Source organism: Cucurbita maxima, unplaced genomic scaffold, assembly GCF_002738345.1.
Source record: "Cucurbita maxima cultivar Rimu unplaced genomic scaffold, Cmax_1.0 Cma_Scf00003, whole genome shotgun sequence".
Lineage (NCBI taxonomy): Eukaryota > Viridiplantae > Streptophyta > Magnoliopsida > Cucurbitales > Cucurbitaceae > Cucurbita > Cucurbita maxima.
The window spans coordinates 1,192,198-1,211,935 of record NW_019272019.1 but is presented as its reverse complement, the minus strand read 5'-3'; the positions used below and the strand labels follow the sequence as shown (position 1 = coordinate 1,211,935).

General features: G+C 35.8%; 1 protein-coding gene across 2 annotated transcripts; it reads right to left on the bottom strand.

The window, feature by feature from the left end:
* Positions 1-9,468: 9,468 nt before the first annotated feature.
* LOC111475358 lies at positions 9,469-19,082 on the bottom strand. 2 transcript variants are annotated; one of them, XM_023119868.1, is made up of 8 exons: positions 18,913-19,082; positions 18,549-18,647; positions 15,800-15,855; positions 12,650-12,735; positions 10,993-11,367; positions 10,652-10,873; positions 10,440-10,564; positions 9,469-10,220 (listed from the first exon to the last, which is right to left on the bottom strand). In XM_023119868.1, exons 3-8 carry the CDS (start codon positions 15,812-15,814, stop codon positions 10,021-10,023), a joined length of 1,023 nt encoding a protein of 340 aa, XP_022975636.1. In that variant the 5' UTR covers positions 15,815-15,855; positions 18,549-18,647; positions 18,913-19,082; the 3' UTR covers positions 9,469-10,020. The 2 variants fall into 2 exon arrangements, with proteins under 2 accessions (XP_022975636.1, XP_022975627.1); XM_023119859.1 differs by lacking the exon at positions 18,549-18,647.
* Between the last annotated feature and the right edge of the window lie 656 nt (positions 19,083-19,738).

Here is a 19,738-nt window from a genome sequence, read left to right as displayed (position 1 = left end):
AGTTTCTTTCCAGAAAAATTCTGATGTCATATGTTTATTTTTTATTATTTATTAAAATGATATAAATTTTTTATGGAATCGAGATTTTCAGTTTAGTTTACCCTCTATTTTAGTCGCTTCAATAACTTTTCTCATTGTTTAGGATTGATTTTACAGTTAATTAGGTGTTTGTAGCATTATAGATGAGTGCAAAGATCAATTTATTATATGTTTTGAAGTGTGTGAAGGAGGACGGGTGAGAGTTGTCTATGGCACAAAAACCCAGTAAATAGCCTACTTGTAGACTCTTAATCGTATCCTTGATATGCTAGGGTACCACACTTTTTCTTTTCTTGTTCTGGTTCTTGTTGCAAGTACTTAGGCCCTTTGGTTCTATTCTTGACTTGTGAGTTCTTATCATAATCTATCGTGAGAACCTTGGTCCTTAGATTCTAGGGTCTCAACCTTAGTTCTGATCTAAGGGCTTTAGTACTATGGTTTGGGTTCTTGTCTTCAGAAATTGGATCTTGATCCATGTTCTAGTTCTTGCGTTGTCCCATTCTTTGGTTACTTTTTAGGTCTTGTTTTGTGCTTAGTTCATTCTCCAAGACACTCATCCTTGAATTTATTGTACTAGTCATGAACTTGACAACTTGTGTCCACGACTTTATAAGTTCCAAGCGACATAGTCTGAACATACATTCCAAGCGATGTAGTCTGAACCCATATCTAAGGCTTGCCTTGCGATATAGTTTGAAAACCTATGCCTAAGACTTCATGTGTTCTGCGACATAGTTTGAATACCTATACTCAAGGCTTCTTACGTTCCAAGCAATGTAGTCTGAAAACATACATGCAAGGCTTCTTACATTTCAAGCGATGTAGTTTGATCCTACATCTAGAGCTTACCCTGTGATACAACCTAAATACCTATGCCCAAGGCTTCATATGTTCCAAGCAGCATAGTCTGAATACCTACATTCAAGACTTCATACGTTCCAAGTAGTGTAGTCTGAGTCATGAACATGTTGTACCGTGGGAGGTCCTAGGAGGTTCTTAATTCATGGCTAAGGTAATTTATTCTCTTCTTGTAGTTGTTCATGACGTGGCCCTAGATTGCTCCCCATGAAAGATCAAAAAGATCATGTCATCGGTGCAAACATGAACATGACGTCCTGCAATCATGAATAGGATACCCTTAACATGGTGCAGGATATCTCATCTAGATAAGAAAAACATGAGCCCGAACATGACATCCTGCAAAGAAAAACATGGTGTAGAGCATCCTACCTAGAAGAGGAAAAAATGGGCCTCGAAAAGCACCGCATGGTGGGAGGTCAAGAGTCACCTTGGACATGATTAGAGTATTAGCTAGCATTCTTTCATATAATAACAACTTTAAGACATTGATTGTGATATCTTATCTTGGTAGTTGTAAAACTTGTGCATTATTTTCCTTAGGTTCTCAATCATAAACATTTTATATATTTCTTATTTTCTTGAGGCATAATTGCAACGGGCATTCTTCAGCTCACAAATCCATCACGGTAACATGCATGAATTATTCTAGAAAGTCATAGAGTCGTAATAAATTCTTTAGAGAGTTCTAGAAGAGTCTGGGTAAGAATTTCTTGAGATACTTTCCTTCAAGTATTTCACTTAGTTTAGGTTCCAAATCAACTTAAAATCTTGAACATAATTTCATGTCCTTAGTAATAGGTCTTATAAAAAGTAGTATTCATTTGGTGTCTTATAAAAATTAGTATTCATTTGGAGGATGTTTAGACCTTGAAAATACCTTAATAGGTAGTAAGAACATTTTTGTCATTTTACCTCCAAATTCTTATTTTATCCCGTAAAAATGTTTCAATAGCTTTCAAAGTTTAACATATCATCAATTATCATAAAACAGGGTCTTCTAAAAATGTAACGATCCTAGATTTCTACTTTCCTAGAGTTGCTACCATCATCATAACATAATAATTTTATGCCGAAATAAGCATTTAAATTTCATCTTAAAACACTGTCATGGACTTGCGTATTCGAAAACATCTTTAAAACGAAATAACAAAATACTAAATAAAATAAATAAGCATTAAAATTAAAACTACCATATTCTAACCTAAGACTAAGAAAATAAGTACAACTACCCAATGCATGTGTCATGGTCTCGAATTGCAATGTCGTCGTCAGCCGTATAAGGATGTCTTACCTTTACCTGAAAAACAAGAGTAGCACATGACTTGAGTATTTTAAGAAATACTCGGTAAGTGATCCTCCTATCGGAGTTAAATGCAAGCACATACCAATCATGAGTGAGACCTATCATATCAGCTTATTTTCCTATGACACCTATCCTAAGCAGGCAATTGGATGTGAACTTAATTTCTATACACGGTTCACACGCGTGAGTATGGACCCACCAATCGATTCACACACCTCCTAGGCCCCTTTCTAATCGGGCGAACATTCTCTGGTAGTTGTTGATGTCGAACACCCGTTAGAAATAGCTTTCGTCATGGAAGCAATAGGGTAAACATATTGATCGTTTCCTTGCCTCGTAGCTTACGTGTCCGTACCATTGTAAAAGGAGAAGGGGTCTTCCCAATGCATGAACATGCAATAAGGCATGAGGTTCCAACATTTTTCCTTTTTTATTATCATGTATTAAAACCGCGCTAGCGTCTTCCTTCATTTTATAACATTTTTATCATAGCTTTCCATGCATATATAAGGGTTGTACATAATGCCAATTTGTCGTTTGCATGTCAATTATATCACATATCATTCATGTTGCACATATGTCATATCACAAAACTTATCATGTCTCGAACGTATCAATTCGCCTCATGCACATATCATATTATATCATATCATACACCATAACAGTCACATAATATAACCCCAACATGCCTTCACACATATCATATCTTAACATATCATATCAATTCATTATATACAACATAATATTCACGTATCATCTCATACACATCATTTCATAACAGTTTGCATATACGAGCATATGACACATGTGAAGCCACAGGCACATGTCATCATTCAACATACAATTATAGCCAAACTGATGGCAGGGCCACTTACTTGGTTGGCCTACGCCAAAGGTATTATGACCTCTTGACACAAGTTTAACGCTGCTCTATGAAATACAATTCTACCTAAGAAGTCCAACATCATAAATTAGAATTCTACTATGTAAATTGACTCATCTAATTTTGTATAAAATAATTTAAACTGGTTAAACCTAATTTTATATAAAATAATTTAAACGAGCTAAGTCTAATTATGCATAAATACTTTAAACTTGACTCAAAAAATTTTAACTAGCTAAAATGTAGTCATACTAACCTTAAAAAAAATGTATACTTCGACTATTTTCAAACCATTCATGTGGGATGATAAAATGAAGTGAGGGACCCTTTTAAGACGTAGGTTAACCCCCACTTAAAATTCCTTTTTTTCTAATTTCAAATTTTTGAGTTATTAAAACAAAGTTTCGTAGCATTTGATGGTCATTTCAATCCTGAACCAAAAGTAAGTTACCTTAAAGAGCATTATGGTCATTTGACACGCTTACTTGGTTCTGACTTCAAATCATCATCAAACATCATAAAATAAGATATACTACAAAGTTTCATAACATTTGGAGGTCTTTTAGAGTATGAACCGATGATAAGTTACCTTAGAGGCATTATAGTCATTTTCACCATTTTTTGGTTTAGCTCCCTATCTTTATCCAATGACCACCAAATTTTAAACATAATCCTAAAAAGTCTATCATATGCTCAAAACTAAAAATTCATAGACAGCAGAGTTCATTAGTGAGTGATTTTAGCGTTACTCTAATCTCGACCAATTTGATCGATTTAAGGCCTTAGCTCTCGATTCTTTGTGTTTTTCTTTCATATTTCCATAATTCATACATGATTTATATAGAAATCGAAGCGATTTCTAAATTCAAAAAATTGAAATGGGATAAACATTAAAGTCATTCATCATAAAAGTTGAAGAGAAGTGGACAAAGTCCCCACAAGAAGAAATTCCCTATCATCAAACTCAAATTCTCTCAATGTATAATTAATTTGAAACTTTGGGTAATAGTAGGAAGGAAATAGTATGAGAGAATGTCCCAAAGCCTATAGTCAGTGATACAAATATAAAACATCCAAACTTTGATTTAAAATCTCATTATTAAATATGTGGGGACATACATGATTGATTAGATTGAGACACTCAAAACTCTCCCTCACATTCCATCAATCATAACCCCTAACCTATGCTATCGTCAAATTATTATTTGAGAAAATAAATTTGGATGAATTTAATAAAATTTAATGGTAAAAAAATGTTTAACCTACCTTGGATCGAAAGCATATCTAAGTTTGTAGGTTCAAAATAGTTATGTTTTTATCTCCCGGTTTTAAAATGATCTTGTCATTGAGACATAGTTTCTTGTTTAACTTCAAAGTTTTAAGCTCCTCTCGGATTAAGATTGTAGTTCCAAGATTGGAATCTCAGACAATTTTACTTAATATGGCATAGTCTATGATCTTATACAACTTAAAAGAAGATCGAAGCTTATTTACGAGAGAGGAATCTCATATTCCCACCTATTCCACCAAGAAAAATATATCTATTTTGCTACTCACGTTCCCTAACTCGTGCACATCTTTTTCACAACCCATATAGTGGAATTACTTACTGAGTATTCTTCGGAATACTCAAGTCGTGTGCTACATCATTTTTCAGGTAAAGGTAATGCACTCATGTATGATTGACAGTGTCATCGCAAAGTAGAGACCATGACTCGTGCATAGGCTAAAAGCATATTTAATTTCCTAGGCATCTTAGAATAGGTTCTTATGCACTTCATGTTTTAAATTATTTCACTTTCGTTTTCAATTCATTTCTGAATTATGTTTTGAACACGTAAAATCATGGCAATGTTTTCAATGATAAATTATGTTTATTCTGATAATTATTATTTATATGATAATACTTTTTAAGAGTTTTATTCCACATAGAAGCTTAAACTAAGATGATAGTAGCGACTTTAGGTAGCTGAAATCTAGGATCGTTACATTTACGTTCGTCATGATATCATGCAGGCCTTTAATTTTCTATGGCATCCGATGACCTGTAATGTGTTGTGTCCCAACCAAGCCAGGCCCAAGGGATATGTATACGAGTCACCTAGTGGGTACATGTGAGCATGTGTGGGGAACTAACACGCATCTAACCCTACCTAAAACTAAAAAGAGTCCAAGCTCACACTATGGTTTTAAAAGATAGGTCTCATCATTATATGTATGTGATTGCATTTTAACCCTAACAGTAAGGTGACTTATTAAGTATTTCTTTAAATACTCAGGTCACGTCTTATCCTTGTATTTTCAAATAAAGGTAAAGCGCCCTTGCACATAAATGTTAAAATGGCCATGAAAGTCAAAATAATTCAATAGTATGCATTAAATTTCATTTAGTAGTTGATAAGTAAGTTTATTTCATTTTTCATGTTTAAATACCGTCATTTTTATTTTCATGTTTTAAATTAAATGTATAATTCCATAACTTCGTTTAAAAGGTTTTATTTAAATTTTCACATATACTATTAAAAGCATGTATGTAGCTATTTTTCTAGTTTAACCAAGAAAAAAATGTACAAATCCATAACTTCATTTAAAAGGTTTTATTTAAATTTTTGCATATACTATTAAAAGTATGCATGCGACGTCTCTTGTTTAGGCAAGAAAATGTTGCAACATTTACATACTTTCTATATTATTTAACTTAACCACAAATGCACCGAGTCATACATATGCTTGATATTAATCTTTAAACATGCGGGCTAATCTAAATAGCTACTTACCTCGTTAACACTCATTATCTTTACCTAATCCGGTCCAAATTGTTTCAAATTCCTCCCAAAATGCCTAAAAGAATAACCTTTCCTTAATTTTTTTTAGGCGTTACATGAAGACCTCAAACAATCCGATAAATCAAGGACTTAAAATTCTCTTTATTGGAGCCACCTTCAACAACACATGATCACCTATACCCTACGTCACATGTCAATGTGGCTTTTTGGCTACTTTTTGCGATTTACATGGTCGCCTAGGACTCGTTCATACTTTGGTATATGGTCAATTGTTAGAGGTGGTCCTTATATTCTTAGATATTCTTAGATATGACACATTTTGATGTAAGTTTTGACATGAGTTGGTTGGCCGAGAAATTCGTCAGCCTTATTTGTTTTTTGTAAAAAAAATTATTTATAGAGATCATTCCTGTAATATTGTTTACTTTGAAAATAAGAAAGTTGATTTGTTATGGAGTGTAATGCACTGACATCTGATGGTTTGGTTCGAGTAAAAAAAATAAAAAAATCATCCCCAGATTGATAGTCGAATAGATTATTGAATTAGACTACAGAAGAAATATTGTGAACTTGTGTATTGGATTTTACCGGTAGAGATACTCAATTGCATCTGATAGAGTTCACCAACAACAATAGTTATCAAGCAACTACTGACATGAATCATTTGAAGTTTTGAGGAGTAGCCCGTGATTACTAAGATGAGGTAGGTGAACACCAGTTGTTAGTATCCAAGTTAGTCCAAACGACGAATGAGATGCAGATAGAAAAAAACTTGGTTGAGATTTATAATTAATGTTATCCATGGTATGAAAAAATTCAAGGTTATTAGTATAGTCTTGAAAAGTGATAATTTAATCCAAATCGTTCATGTGGAAACATGTGAGTTAGGGGTATCCTATACAATAAGTTTGTATAATATTTGACTACAAAATATTTAATCTCTCCTTATAAATTCATTAATGGAAAAGATTAATGTTCCACAAGATGATCATTACGACTCAATCTTAATCCTTAGTAAGTTATGAACTTCGACCTGTAAAAGCTTGTCCTTCGATTTGCATGGAGGAGAATAACTTTTGTAACCAATTCAATAGGTCTATTATTTTGAGAACTTGACCAAATAAAGATTTGAGAATGCAATTTTAAGAGATCGAATTCACTCCTTCTCATACCAGTAAGTAGATGAGTAGTTACTTAGAGTCTTAATTATGGGACTTGAATAATGGTTTGATTGATATAATCATTATAAACCAGTCATTATAACCTGTTATTGTATTAATATAATCATTACAAGCAAGTCGATTCTTCATGAGTTGTTTGTAATTACTGGTAGTTCAAATGTTCATTTTATCTCTGTAATTACCGTTTATGCTTAAGTACCAATGATTCTATAATGAACCATTTGTTTATGATTCAACCATAAACCAAATCTCTCACAACCGAGCGGGCTTCTTGTTCAAGTCCTAAAATTAGTACTATAATAGAACTATTCATCTACTTATACTATATGGAAATGGATAAATTCATCTCATGAAATTATGTTCTCAAGTCACTATTTCGTCAAGTCTCCAAAATGGTAAGCAAATTGAAATTATGTTTCCAACTCTATGTTTAGTTAACGTACTCAGGATTAAGATTGAGTTGCATATGATTATCTTATAAAATATTGATCTTCTCAATTAAAGGATTTATAAGGAGAGATTAAAAAATTTGTGGTCCAATCTTATACAGATAGGATAACATGTCTCCTCAATGGTAAGCAGATTGAAATTATATTCCCAACTTCCGGTTTGGTCAACTCACCTACGATTATGTTTATAAAGAGAGATCAAATATTTCATAGTCTAGTCTATATAAACTTATTTTCTAGGATACTCTTACTCACATATCTCCACATGAACGATTTGTATCAAATTATTTGTAACAATTACAAACTGGATCGACCAATAGTGTTACACAAACAAGGCAACCAACCTCAACCATATACTATAAACCTTTTAGATTATTACCGGAACATAATATGTATACTTTTTAGGAATTTTCGCATGGCGTGAGTAATACACTCACATTAACTTATGCAATATTCCAATGATAATGGTTGATAATGGTTACCAATATGAAAAATTGATCCATAGTAAGTGCATGTTGACTTATAAGTTTGGTATATTAGTGGTATAACTTATATAATAAGTTATACAATTATTGAGTATATTAGTTCACTAATATACAAAAATACAAAATATATCATATATGCTCATGATACACCTCACCAAGGTGGGTAAAATTGGAAATAAATAAATGAATCTCATAATTAAAATTGTTTGCCATACATGTAAATCTAAAAAATTATGGAATGTTGCTTAAATACCCATTATAATTGTTCTTTTTCTAATCGTATATATTTTTTTTTTATCGATCTTAGGTTTTTTTTATCTGATATTACTTCAACAAATAGTTGTCTTGTAAAACGGTAAAACGGTTGAAGGGATAAGAAAATAAACGATATCTTTGACTTCTAACCAGCCTGTTTGCAAGTTCTTGTTAATGGTAACTTAGAATTCTTTAATGAGCATAGTAGGAAGAACATTCACCTCCGTCCTAACCAGAATATATTTCGACTTCTAACTCGCCTATTTGTAAGTACTTGTTTACGACAACTTAGAACACTCCATTGAGCATATAGGCGCTTCCTCGTAACTAAGTTATACCTCGTTTGATTTGATTATTTAGATAAATTTCATTGGGTCACGATTACCCCTTCTTAAGTATAGGGATATATTAATAGGGGTACATTTATCCATTAAATCATCTTACACAACCCATCATCTATTCTTATAGCCATTTTTATAATAAAAACATATTTGGCCACTTTTCAAAACGTGTTTTAAATTAAGCTTTGTCCAGTTTCCCGGTAAGGTTTCAAATAAAGCCAACCATGGCAATTTTCCTAAAACGTTAAGCAATGTCTCAACCCGTTCCAAGTCACCCAACCATGCCTAGGGCTTAGCTACCAAATTCCATAAACAACTTTCATAAGTTATCTCAAACGAGCTTTAGTCAAGCTTACTACCCGCCTATCAACTAGAGCCAAACTTTGAATGTGAATCTATCTTTGACTGTGAATGTATCGCTTCTGGCCGCCTTATCCCATCAACAGATCCAAGTCAACATCAACACTGAAAAAGATCTTTCTTCCTCGCAGCCCGACCAACTTAAAAGTAAGCTACCTGTTGCTTCCAAGCTCAAACCAATTAAAACAGAATTACTCTCCACCCCTATCAAATCTAGTCTAGGGAGAGAACTCGAAGAGAGAAGGAACAAAGATCAAAGAAAAGGATTCACAAGTCTAATACAAGAAGAATGACTAACCTCCAAACTTCAAAATCTAATCGAAGCTAACCATTGGGACTGAGTTAAGTCTCATTCATCTTGCTTACGTCTTTCTCTTTGTGATTTAAAAAGGTAAACTCTCTTTGATACTTCTTTTCGATAAAGGTAAAAAACGGAGAGGGGAAGGAGCTTATCACCTGATACAAATCTAACGTGTTAAAATCTACCAGCAGAAGAGCCAATCATACAAATCTAATATTTAGAAGTTTGAATCCTCAACCTCACGTGTTGGAACATGACTTCATTATCCCAGTAAGAATAGCCAGTAACCTAAAGAAAAACGTGTAACTACAAGAACCATAACCTTTCACTTTGGACCAACCCTCAGCTAACTCACCAACAACCAACAACCAACCCTGACCAGGTTTCACACACATTATGTTAGAGATTCACAACAAATAGGTAAGAATAAAGCCACAATACAAAAGCCATCCCCCACAAAATGATCAAAAAACTGCCAAAGTCTGGTAAAGGGAGGCACTTCCCTTAACTTAATGTGGCCTTTGGTGTAAAGGAGAACTGTTTAGCCGCTCCTCTCCCCCTTAGCATATGGCATTGAAGCTCCGAACGACCGTTATCGTCGACAAGACAGATTCATCATCAACTGATCCTCTTTCGAGCTCTCACCATTCCCAACCTCAAGTCTGAATTCTTCAGCATCATCTTTTGGTCGGAATTTTGTCGGTCCTGAGAGTAATGTCTGAGTTTGAATCTATAGCCACTTAAAGACATAGGACTCATTTTGGTTAACCAGTAAGTCATGGTAGAGGCGAGCAAGAACGAAGCGACCCAGAATGAAGAACACTGGTGTTGCTTAAAGGGCTTGTAGGACTTATAGGGCTTTGTATACAAGGTGATGACTCAGTAAAAGTTCTCTCCTCAGACGCCACATTCTTTCCCGGTTGTGCAGCTCGCTTCGCACGAAAGACGCCCCACAAATAGTACTTCGTCTGAAATCCTGCACATGAATTTTCTCTGTGCTTTAAATATAATCACACAAGATGCTGGAATGGCATTGCTCAATGAATCGCACAAGAAATTCGAGAATGAATCAAATAAGAACTCAAAAAGTTACATCTTTAATGAAAAGAAACTCGAAGTCGATCAATATATGTCGTCCCCTGTACCGAGAATGAATCAACAAACTGAAAATTGTAAAAAGTTCATGTGACCTTACTCCAATATTGCATCGGTAACACGGACGAAGTAAAAACTAATAGCTCTGCATTCTTCAACACAGTCTTCATGGCTAGGTCCTGGCACATCATTGAATTGATCAGTAGATCAAACGCCTTTTGGCTTCTGTACCAATAGAAAGAGTACACATTTTCATGAATAGAAGCAGGAAACAGACACAGAGAAGTGGACTTGGAAGCATAAATTCTTCACCTTTCCCCTTCTGCAAAGAAATAAAGAGCAATACTTTGATCAGTTGGCCCCAATTTCTCGAATCCTTTCGGCCATATATCGGATCTACGAAGTATTTCAACGGAAAGTAACTCGGGTAACGTTTTTGCTTCCTCGTACACTTTTGAGCATGCTAAGCTAGACATATGAGCAACAAGTACACAAACTCCGCCAAAACTTTGGTTCCAAACTTCTAAAGTTCCCCTGTCACGACCAAAATAAGAATCGTACTTCAATTGTAATGGGAAGACCCCCTCTATGATCCGGAAAACCGGCACACTGACACTATATCAATAACCGGCTAATTTGAAATAGGCTCTTACCTCCAAACTGGATCTACTATAGGTTGTGCAACATAACAGTTGTGCCTTAAGAAATCGGAAGTATCAGACGATATAGCGACTTCATCATGATTGGTTCCACCTTCACGAACTAGCTCTCCCGGCCCTCCGGGTGCTGTATCATTCTCTCCGCTGCAATGTGCGTCGGGAAGTTGAAGAGGATGACCACTTTGATTGTCATCATCATTCGCCTTCCTTTTCATCATTGCCTTCCATTTCTTCTTCAGTCGTTTGACAAGCTTTTTCTCTTTTAATTTAACTTTAGATTTTACTATTGGCGCCACTGTTGCCTCACAATCTTCACAAAACCAAGTAACATACTCATCAAAAGTTTTTGGCAATTTATCCAAGCAATAGCTGCATAATAGAAAGATCAAGAGTGAAGGTTGAAATTGCAGTAAGATTTACAATGAAATGCAATTTCAAACAAGCATTTAGCCAAGAACATAATTACCATAACCAAAGGAAGTTATTCCATTTACAGTTTAGATTTCACCTTTTTAAAAGGATAAAAAAAACAATAACTGAACCATAAGAAAGCAATTTTTTCCATATCCACATAACTATCCCATTTATGCAATCCTTTACTTCATCGAAGCTATACATAATTTAATAAGCATAATCACTTTGTATCCACGTTTTAATTGTTTAGGAAGTGACGTTGTAATACCTGAGTTGTTCAAACTCATATCAATGTTCTTAAAGCAACTTGAATGGCTACCCATGACTAGGCAGGTGGAGTTTGCCACCTACAACAGTTGGACCGACCAAGGAAAAAGCTTTCAAAGAAGGAGATCACCAATAAATTTTTATTTGTCTCGTGAGATCCCACATCGGTTAGAGAGGAGAATGAAACATTCTTTACAAGGGTGTGGAAACCTTTCCGAAAACTTCTCTCTAGCAATCGCGTTTTAAAAACCTTGAGAGAAAATCCGAAAGGGAAAGCCCAAAGAGGACAATATCTACTAGTGGTGGGCTTGGACCTTGACAAATGGTATCAGAGCTAGACACCGGGCAATGTGCCAGCGAGGAGTTTGTTCCCCAAAGGGGGTAGACACGAGGCGGTGTGCCAGGACGCTGGGCTCCGAAGGAGAATAGATTTGGTGGGGGTCCCACATCGATTAGAGAAAAGAACGAGTGCCAGCGAGGACGTTGGGCCCTGAAGGGGGGTGGATTGTGAGATCCCACATTGGTTGGGAAGGAAAATGGAACACCTTTTATAAAGGTGTGGAAACTTCTCCCTAGCAGATGCGTTGTAAAAAACTTGAGAGGAAACCCGAAAGTGAAAGCCCAGAAAAGGCAATATCTGCTAGCAGTGAGTTTGGTCAGTTACAATGTATCTCTCAGTACATTTAAGTTAAAATCTGTAATTCCTATTTTATCATTGAAAAAAGACCTTTTTTACCCATTATGTAGTTCATATAATGCTATAATGTACACGATCCTCTGTTTAATATATATACGTATGCATGTATATGTATCTGTATATGGCTTTTTCCTTCGAAAAAACAAAAAATGGGATGTCAAGAGTCCACAAGAGTATAAAACATGAAACAATTTGATTCATCTAACAATAGAAAACCAATGATATTGATATAACAAAAAAAAATATACAAAACCAATGATTAGTAATGCATACCGATGGATAGGATAAGTCCGACATATTTTACAATAATTTAAAGCCTCAATAAAACCAGTGTCTCCACATTGCTGACAAATATCAACCTGCAGTGTTAAAAATGGATATTATTGACAATCTAAGAACCAAACAAACTGAAGATATGAAAGTGTTCTTCAGAATAAAATGTCAGTAATGTGATCCTCTCCGAGCCAGAACAAGGAACACGCTCGGTAGCTAATTACTCAGGAATTTCATAGATGAGGCACCTGACATAACCTAGCCGAGCTGGAACAACACCAGATTACACATTTCGTGGATGGGTTAAGGGAATATATGAGAAAGAAAGTCATCATACAGCCACTCTATTATATCACGTATGCTGTTGCGTTAGAAGCAAAAATTGAAGAACAAAGATCGATAAAACAGAGTTTGTGCACAAAAAATATCACTTGGGAAAGAGTTAACAGTAACTTTAGGAAGAATGTAAAAGAAAAGGCCAAGAAATTTTCAGGTTGGAAGCTCTTCTTCATCTAACAATGATAGGGAACAAGACCATGGAGGAACAAGAAGGTGAAGAATACATGGAGGCAAAGGTTTGTTATAAACAACCCAATGATGGTGAGAAACTTTCGTGTATCCTATAAAGAACACTCCTTACTCCTACTTTGGATTCCCACCTACAAGGGCATGCCCTCTTTAGAACGAGATGCACCATAATAGGAAGGTTTGCAACATATTCATTGACCATGGAAGCAACGAGAACATTGTTTCTTGAAAGGTTACCAATTACTTCACTTGAAAATTGATCCTCATTCGATCCCATGTGAAGTGAATAGGATTTGAAAGGGAGGTCAGGCTCAAGTCGATGAAATTTGTACAGCCTCGGTATTAACTGTAAGGACGAAATCATTTGTGACGTCTAGGCATGGAAACATGCCACATATCGTTGGGATGTCCATGGCAATATGATGTGCAAGTTCATAAGGGGTAAGATAACCATTAAGAGTCTCTTGGATGGGGAAGAAGATAATTCTTATACCGGACACTAGACAAGAAACCAACAGCAAGCTCTATTTTCAGTTTTGGAACAGAACGAATCATAAGAGGCGAGATAACACTTATTAGTTTCTTTGGAAGGGAAGAAGGTAATTCTTTTATCTGACACTAGACAAGATTACAGTAAAGTACAGGTTACCTATCCCTCATTTATCTGATTTCATTCATCAATTAGTGGTGCAAGATTTGATTAGAGATATCACCAAATTTGAATAAGGCGAAGAGATAAAGGAAGACAACTTTCAAGATAAACACCAGATTCTTTGAATGGTTGTCAATGCCCTCTGAATTATCCAACACTACTATCACGTTCATGAGGGTTATGAACCAGGTTTTACATCCTTTCAAATTCATGGTGGTATATTTCAATGATACTATCATTGATAGCCGAACAAAAGAGGAACACTTGCCACACCTCATGACACTTTCATTAACAAATCAAAGCGTCTGCTAGGGAGAGGTTTCCACACCCTTATAAATGGTGTTTTATTCTCCTCCCCAACCAACGTGGGATCTCACAATCCACCCCCCTTAAGGGCCTAGCATCCTCGCTAGGACTTGTTCCTTTCTCCAATCGATGTGAGACTCCCACCAAATCTACCCCTCTTTGGGGCCCAGCGTCCTTACTGGCAGACTACCTCGTGTCTACCCCCATTCTGGGAACAACCTCCTTGTTAGCACATTGCCCTGTGTCTGGCTCTGATACAATTTGTAAGGACCAAAGCCCACCACTAGCAGATATTGTCTTCTTTGGGGTTTCCTTTTCAGGTTTCTTGTCAAAGTTTTTAAAATACATTTGATAGGGAGAAGTTTCCACACCTTTTATAAACAATGTTTCGTTCTCCCCAAACCGATGTGGGATCTCACATTGTAATCTAAAAGAATATGATCAAGACCAAGACCATAATTTTAAATTATAGAAAAAGAAAAAAACGAGCGACCAGTACCTACAAAGAAGCATTAAACCTTGCTACCCCCCAAACCACCCCCCTCACTTTTTCAACCTCTCTAAAATTCCTATTGTTTCAAGCCAAATACTCCATATAGCAAAGAAGGTAGCATGCCACAAGACTATGCCCTCTCCCTAAAGAGAGGATTCAAAAGCACCACCTCCAACAAAGACTGCCCATCGATATTGTGCGCCACAATAACACCAAACGAACTCATCCAACAACCCCAAACTGGCAATTCCACAGCAAACCTCTTGCAAAGAATGCACCATTGCGGGTACAAAACAAAGGAAGAGAGTCTTTAAACACAATTCAAAATATTAACTCTTCCAAGTAAAATCCATAATGCATAAACCTTTTTATTGGAAGTTTAACATTCCTTCTTTCTTCGACAATTGACCTGAAGATGAAGATACATTCTTAGACTTCATCATATGGAACAAAGGGATATCCATAGATCCAATCAAGAATCAAGCTATCATGAATGGCCAAAGCTTAAAACCGAGAAAATAATAGCCTAATATCAACGCTTCACATCTTTATCTAAATTCATTACAGATTTTCGTACTATTGCCGTCCCTCTGACCGATCACCTAAAGAAAGGAGGTTTTGTTGGACTCACAAACAGGACAATAGTTTTGCTACCCTGAGAAATAATTGTGTTAGCATTGGTCTGATTTTGGAGTAGTGACTAAGCTCATGTTCTTTGGAGTTTTTTCTTTGAGTTTGACTTGAACTTGGATAGACATAGGAGTAGCAAAAAGATGATCAAGGAGTTCCTTCTCCATCTTCCTTTTCGTGAGAGGCGAACATTTTTGGGGTAAGCAGGGGCGTGCACTGTTCTGTAAGGTCTTGTGGGACAGAGGAATAACAAAGTTTTTAGAGGGCTCAAAGAGGTCTTAGAACCACATTTAAGCTCTAAAGGTTGATGCCTTGGGCATAGGTACTAGAGCTTTTTCATCACAAGACAACCATCCATTAGAATACTTTAGTGAAAAACTTGGTGATCATAGACAAAAGTGGAGCACGTACAAACAAACTTCAATACGAATCTTTGTTAACAACAAAGTTAACAAAACCACCAGTTTAGCAAACAAAAGAAAAAGCTGTCACTTGCACAAACTAATTCTCCATTTCTTAATCAACATAAAACTATCTTAACCTTTCCTGCTTCCATTTGCAATGCGTGAGAATCTACAAAGTAAACCTTCCTTTAACCTGAAAGAAAAAACCAAAATCCACTTATATAATCAATATACTTGATACACCAAGTCTAACAATCATAAAAAGCCATCTAAATCCCAAATGTGCAACAGCAAGCATAATGCAATGAGTAAATTTCATACTGGGTATGACATTTTAGACTATTAGAGAGTTTTGACAAACAGTGACCACTGCCATTTCAACAAAATTCAAAGCATTGTTCTCTCCTCTTAGCAGAGTTAAGCAACAAAGAGAAAAATAAGACATTCAGATTGTTGAGAGAAGCAAGTGGCGGAGGAATAGACCAAATTCGAACCTAGTTATCCTCACACAAAAACGGTAAAGTCATTCGCGTAACTTTTGATTTTGAAAAACATGAAACGGAACAAGGAGGTTTTCGGTTGGCATCAAAGGAAGAGCAATCTTGGAGACAAAAATGTAAAAAATGATGGCTAGAGGAGGGTGACATAAACTCCAAATTTTTCCATCGTATCATGCCTACAAAGAAACGAAAGAGTGCCATCATGTAAATTTTATCAACACAAGGCTGAGATTAGTAAATGAAGATGAAATTGTCTCAAATTTGTGTCCTTTTTTACGTCCTTATGTACAAAGGATGATGCCCTCTTCGAATTTTCCCACGATCTTGATTGTAGCCCTATTGATCTACAACAAGCTGCCTCCCTCAAGGTGACTTTCACGGAAGAAGAGGTGGGGGGAGGGTGATTCAACACCTGGGCTCCGACAAAACTCCAAGACCGGATGGTTTTACCTCATTTTTTTTTTTAAAAAAATGTTGGACCTTTCTTGGAGCCGATATCATGAGAGTTTCAAAGATTTTTTTTCAAAATGGAGTTATCAATGGCAACCTGAATGAAACATACATTTGTTTGATCTCAAAGAAATTGGATGCTTGCACTGTTGTAGAATTTTGCCCCATAAATCTTACGACAAGACTATATAAAATTATAGCAAGGGTGCTATCAGAACGTCTTTAAAAGGTTCTCTCTTTCATAATTACTAGGCAACAAACAGCCTTTTGTAGAAGGGCAACAAATCCTCGATACACCCCTCATGGCAAATGAACTCATAAATGAATAGGAAAGAAAAAAACAAAAAGGTGTAGTCATCAAACTTGACTTGGAAAAGGTCTTTGATCAGGTCGATTGGACTTTCCTCGACAACATTCTAGTGGCAAAAGGCTTTGGCTCAAAATGGCGGAGGTGGATAAAAGGATGCATCCCATCCACAAACTTCTCCATCATCATCTTAGACAAGGGGATCCACTATCCCCTTTTCTTTTCATAATGGTAATGGATTGCCACAGTTACCTATTGACAAAGGCAGAATACAACGAGTAGATAAAAGGTTTTCAAATCGGCAACGAAGGTTTAAGCATCAACCACCTTCAATTCGCGGTTGACACAATCCTCTTTTCTGATTTGGCAAATGCCTCTTCCATAAAAAATATACATATATATATGATTGAGAAGGTAAAGACTTTCGAAGAATTCTCTGGACAAAATATCAACCTCCAAAAACACAGATATTATGGGCATCAATATCATCTCAAAGATTAATGAAGATTTTGCTGTCATATATGGTTGTAAAAAGGGTGAAGGGTCGAATATGTATCCTAGATTACCCTAAAAGAAAACCACAAATTTTTTCCTTCGGGAAGACTATTATTGAAAAAATAGAAAGAAGATTGTCAACATGGTCATCATGCAGTACTTCAAAAGGGGGAAAACTTGCCCTAATACAAGCCACACTATCCAACCTCCCCACTTACTACATGTCTCTATTTGAAATATTATAAAAAGTGGCTTCGGTTAAAGAAAGATTATTCAAGAACTATAGAAAAGATAGCTCACACCTTGTTCGATGGAATATTATAAACCTCCCTGCGGAAAAGGGAGGACTCGGTCTTTTCTCGATAAAAAAGAAGAACAAAGCTCATATCGCAAAATGGATCTGGAGATATCATCACAAAGAAAACACTTTGTGGAGAAAACTTATAAACTCTAAATATACTCCCACATCATGCAAAAAAACACCACCTCCTCCATCTTCTGCAAAGGGGCCATGGAAGTACATAAAGTAACATCAAAACCTCATCACCAACCGAATTCACCATAGGGTGGGTGATGGAGGAAGCACATCATTCTAGACCGACCCATGGATTGAAGACACCAAGCTAGCCCTACAGTATCCACTTTTGTACCGACTTTCTCATAGCAAAAAAAAACCACAATCAAAGAAACGTGGAATGTTGTCAACAAATTTTGGGACTTGAAACTTGGTACGAACTTAAAGGATAATGAAGCAATGGAATGAGCCGAATTAAGTCTTGACATTGCCTTAGTGGTATTGTCAAATGAAGCAAACTCATTGACTTGGCTCCCCAGTGCTAAAATGATGAACATAGGGGAAAAAGTAGAAGCAATAAACCTCACACTAGCAAAGCCATTTATTCTCAATATATTTATGCAATGCACATACACAAAGCTATTTATTTATGCAATGCACATACCCTCAAAGTTTCTAGATAACAATTCTCAATATATTCGGATGGAATCTCACGTTTCCCAGTGAGGTAAAGGATCTATTGAACATGGCATTCACGTACCACCCCTTCAAGAATTCAAAAGCCCTACTATGAAAAACCTCATCATAAATCAAAGAACATTCGTGAAAAAGACACCGACCTCCTTTTCTTATGTCCCCTACAGGTGAAAGCACCCTTTTCTTATGTGGCCCAACTTGCGCATTTGCTCTCATCTCACAGAACCCTATTTCTAAATCAGCTAAAGCGCTTGAAGGAACAGGAAAAGAGAATTCATCAGAAGAAAACCCAAGTACGAGAATCCAAAAAAATCTCACCATTTCAACATAAACAATGTGAATCAGAGAGCTGCGGCCAAACGCATCACAAAAATCAAAAGCCAATTGATTCAAATAAGGCTAAAAATAAGCGAAACTCTTCAGATCGCAAAAAAAAAGTCTAGAAGTTCGAGTTTAACGGTCCAAATGAAAGGAATTTCGTCTCAAAACAAAACCCAAGAATCTTACCGTCTCTTTTCTTCCGTCACAGAGAACACGGTTCATGTTACTCTCTGTCAGTTGGCTACTCCAATGCTGCAACTTCAAGAGACCTAAGAGTTGAATGCCATGATGACAGGCTTATTTCGTATCTAAGAAAATGGCAATTGGGCTATGGGAGAAGGAACTGAAACAATTTAACAAAAACTAAAATAGAACTAAGTAAAATAAAATAAAATAGAAATAGTACTAACTCTCGGTTGTACAATGGAGCCTTGCATTCACCTCGAAAATAAAAGTAACCATCGTCTCACTACTGGGTTAGATGCAAGCACATATAATCTATCATTTAAATATGTATTCCCTTGTGTGACTATCATAAGCGAGTAATTGGATGTTAATTTATTATTCTACACACAATCCACACGTGCGAGTTAGACTCACCAATCGGTACGGTAGTGTTGTGGGACACCCAATAGAAATAGTGATTGTCACAACATTATGATAAATATAATGATCATTTTTATTTTCATAACGTACGCGTCTGTACCATCGTAAAAGTAGAAATTTCCCGATGGATGAGATACCAACATTCTCATTCATTAAACCATAGAAAACAACTAGTTCCATTTTTTTTCATATCATATCGTTTTTATCGTAGCTTTCAAAACATGTATTGGGGTTGTGTATCATATCGAAACATCTTATCACATGTCATTCATATCATATATTATGTCATATTATATCATATCATACATGGGTCATTGATGGTGTTAATATAACACATGCGGAAGTAATTTGAATTTTAGGCACTCTAAGTACATCAATTATAATAAATTAGCTAGCATGTTCAAAA

What these genes read in the sequence shown, in the direction of transcription:
- LOC111475358 (XM_023119868.1), bottom strand. An exon ending in CGGACTTATCCTATCCATCG is followed by an intron (nt 11,368 to 12,649) that starts GTATGCATTACT and finishes TCTATTATGCAG; the next exon opens with CTATTGCTTGGATAAATTGC. An exon ending in TTCTTTGCAGAAGGGGAAAG is followed by an intron (nt 10,565 to 10,651) that starts GTGAAGAATTTA and finishes CTATTGGTACAG; the next exon opens with AAGCCAAAAGGCGTTTGATC.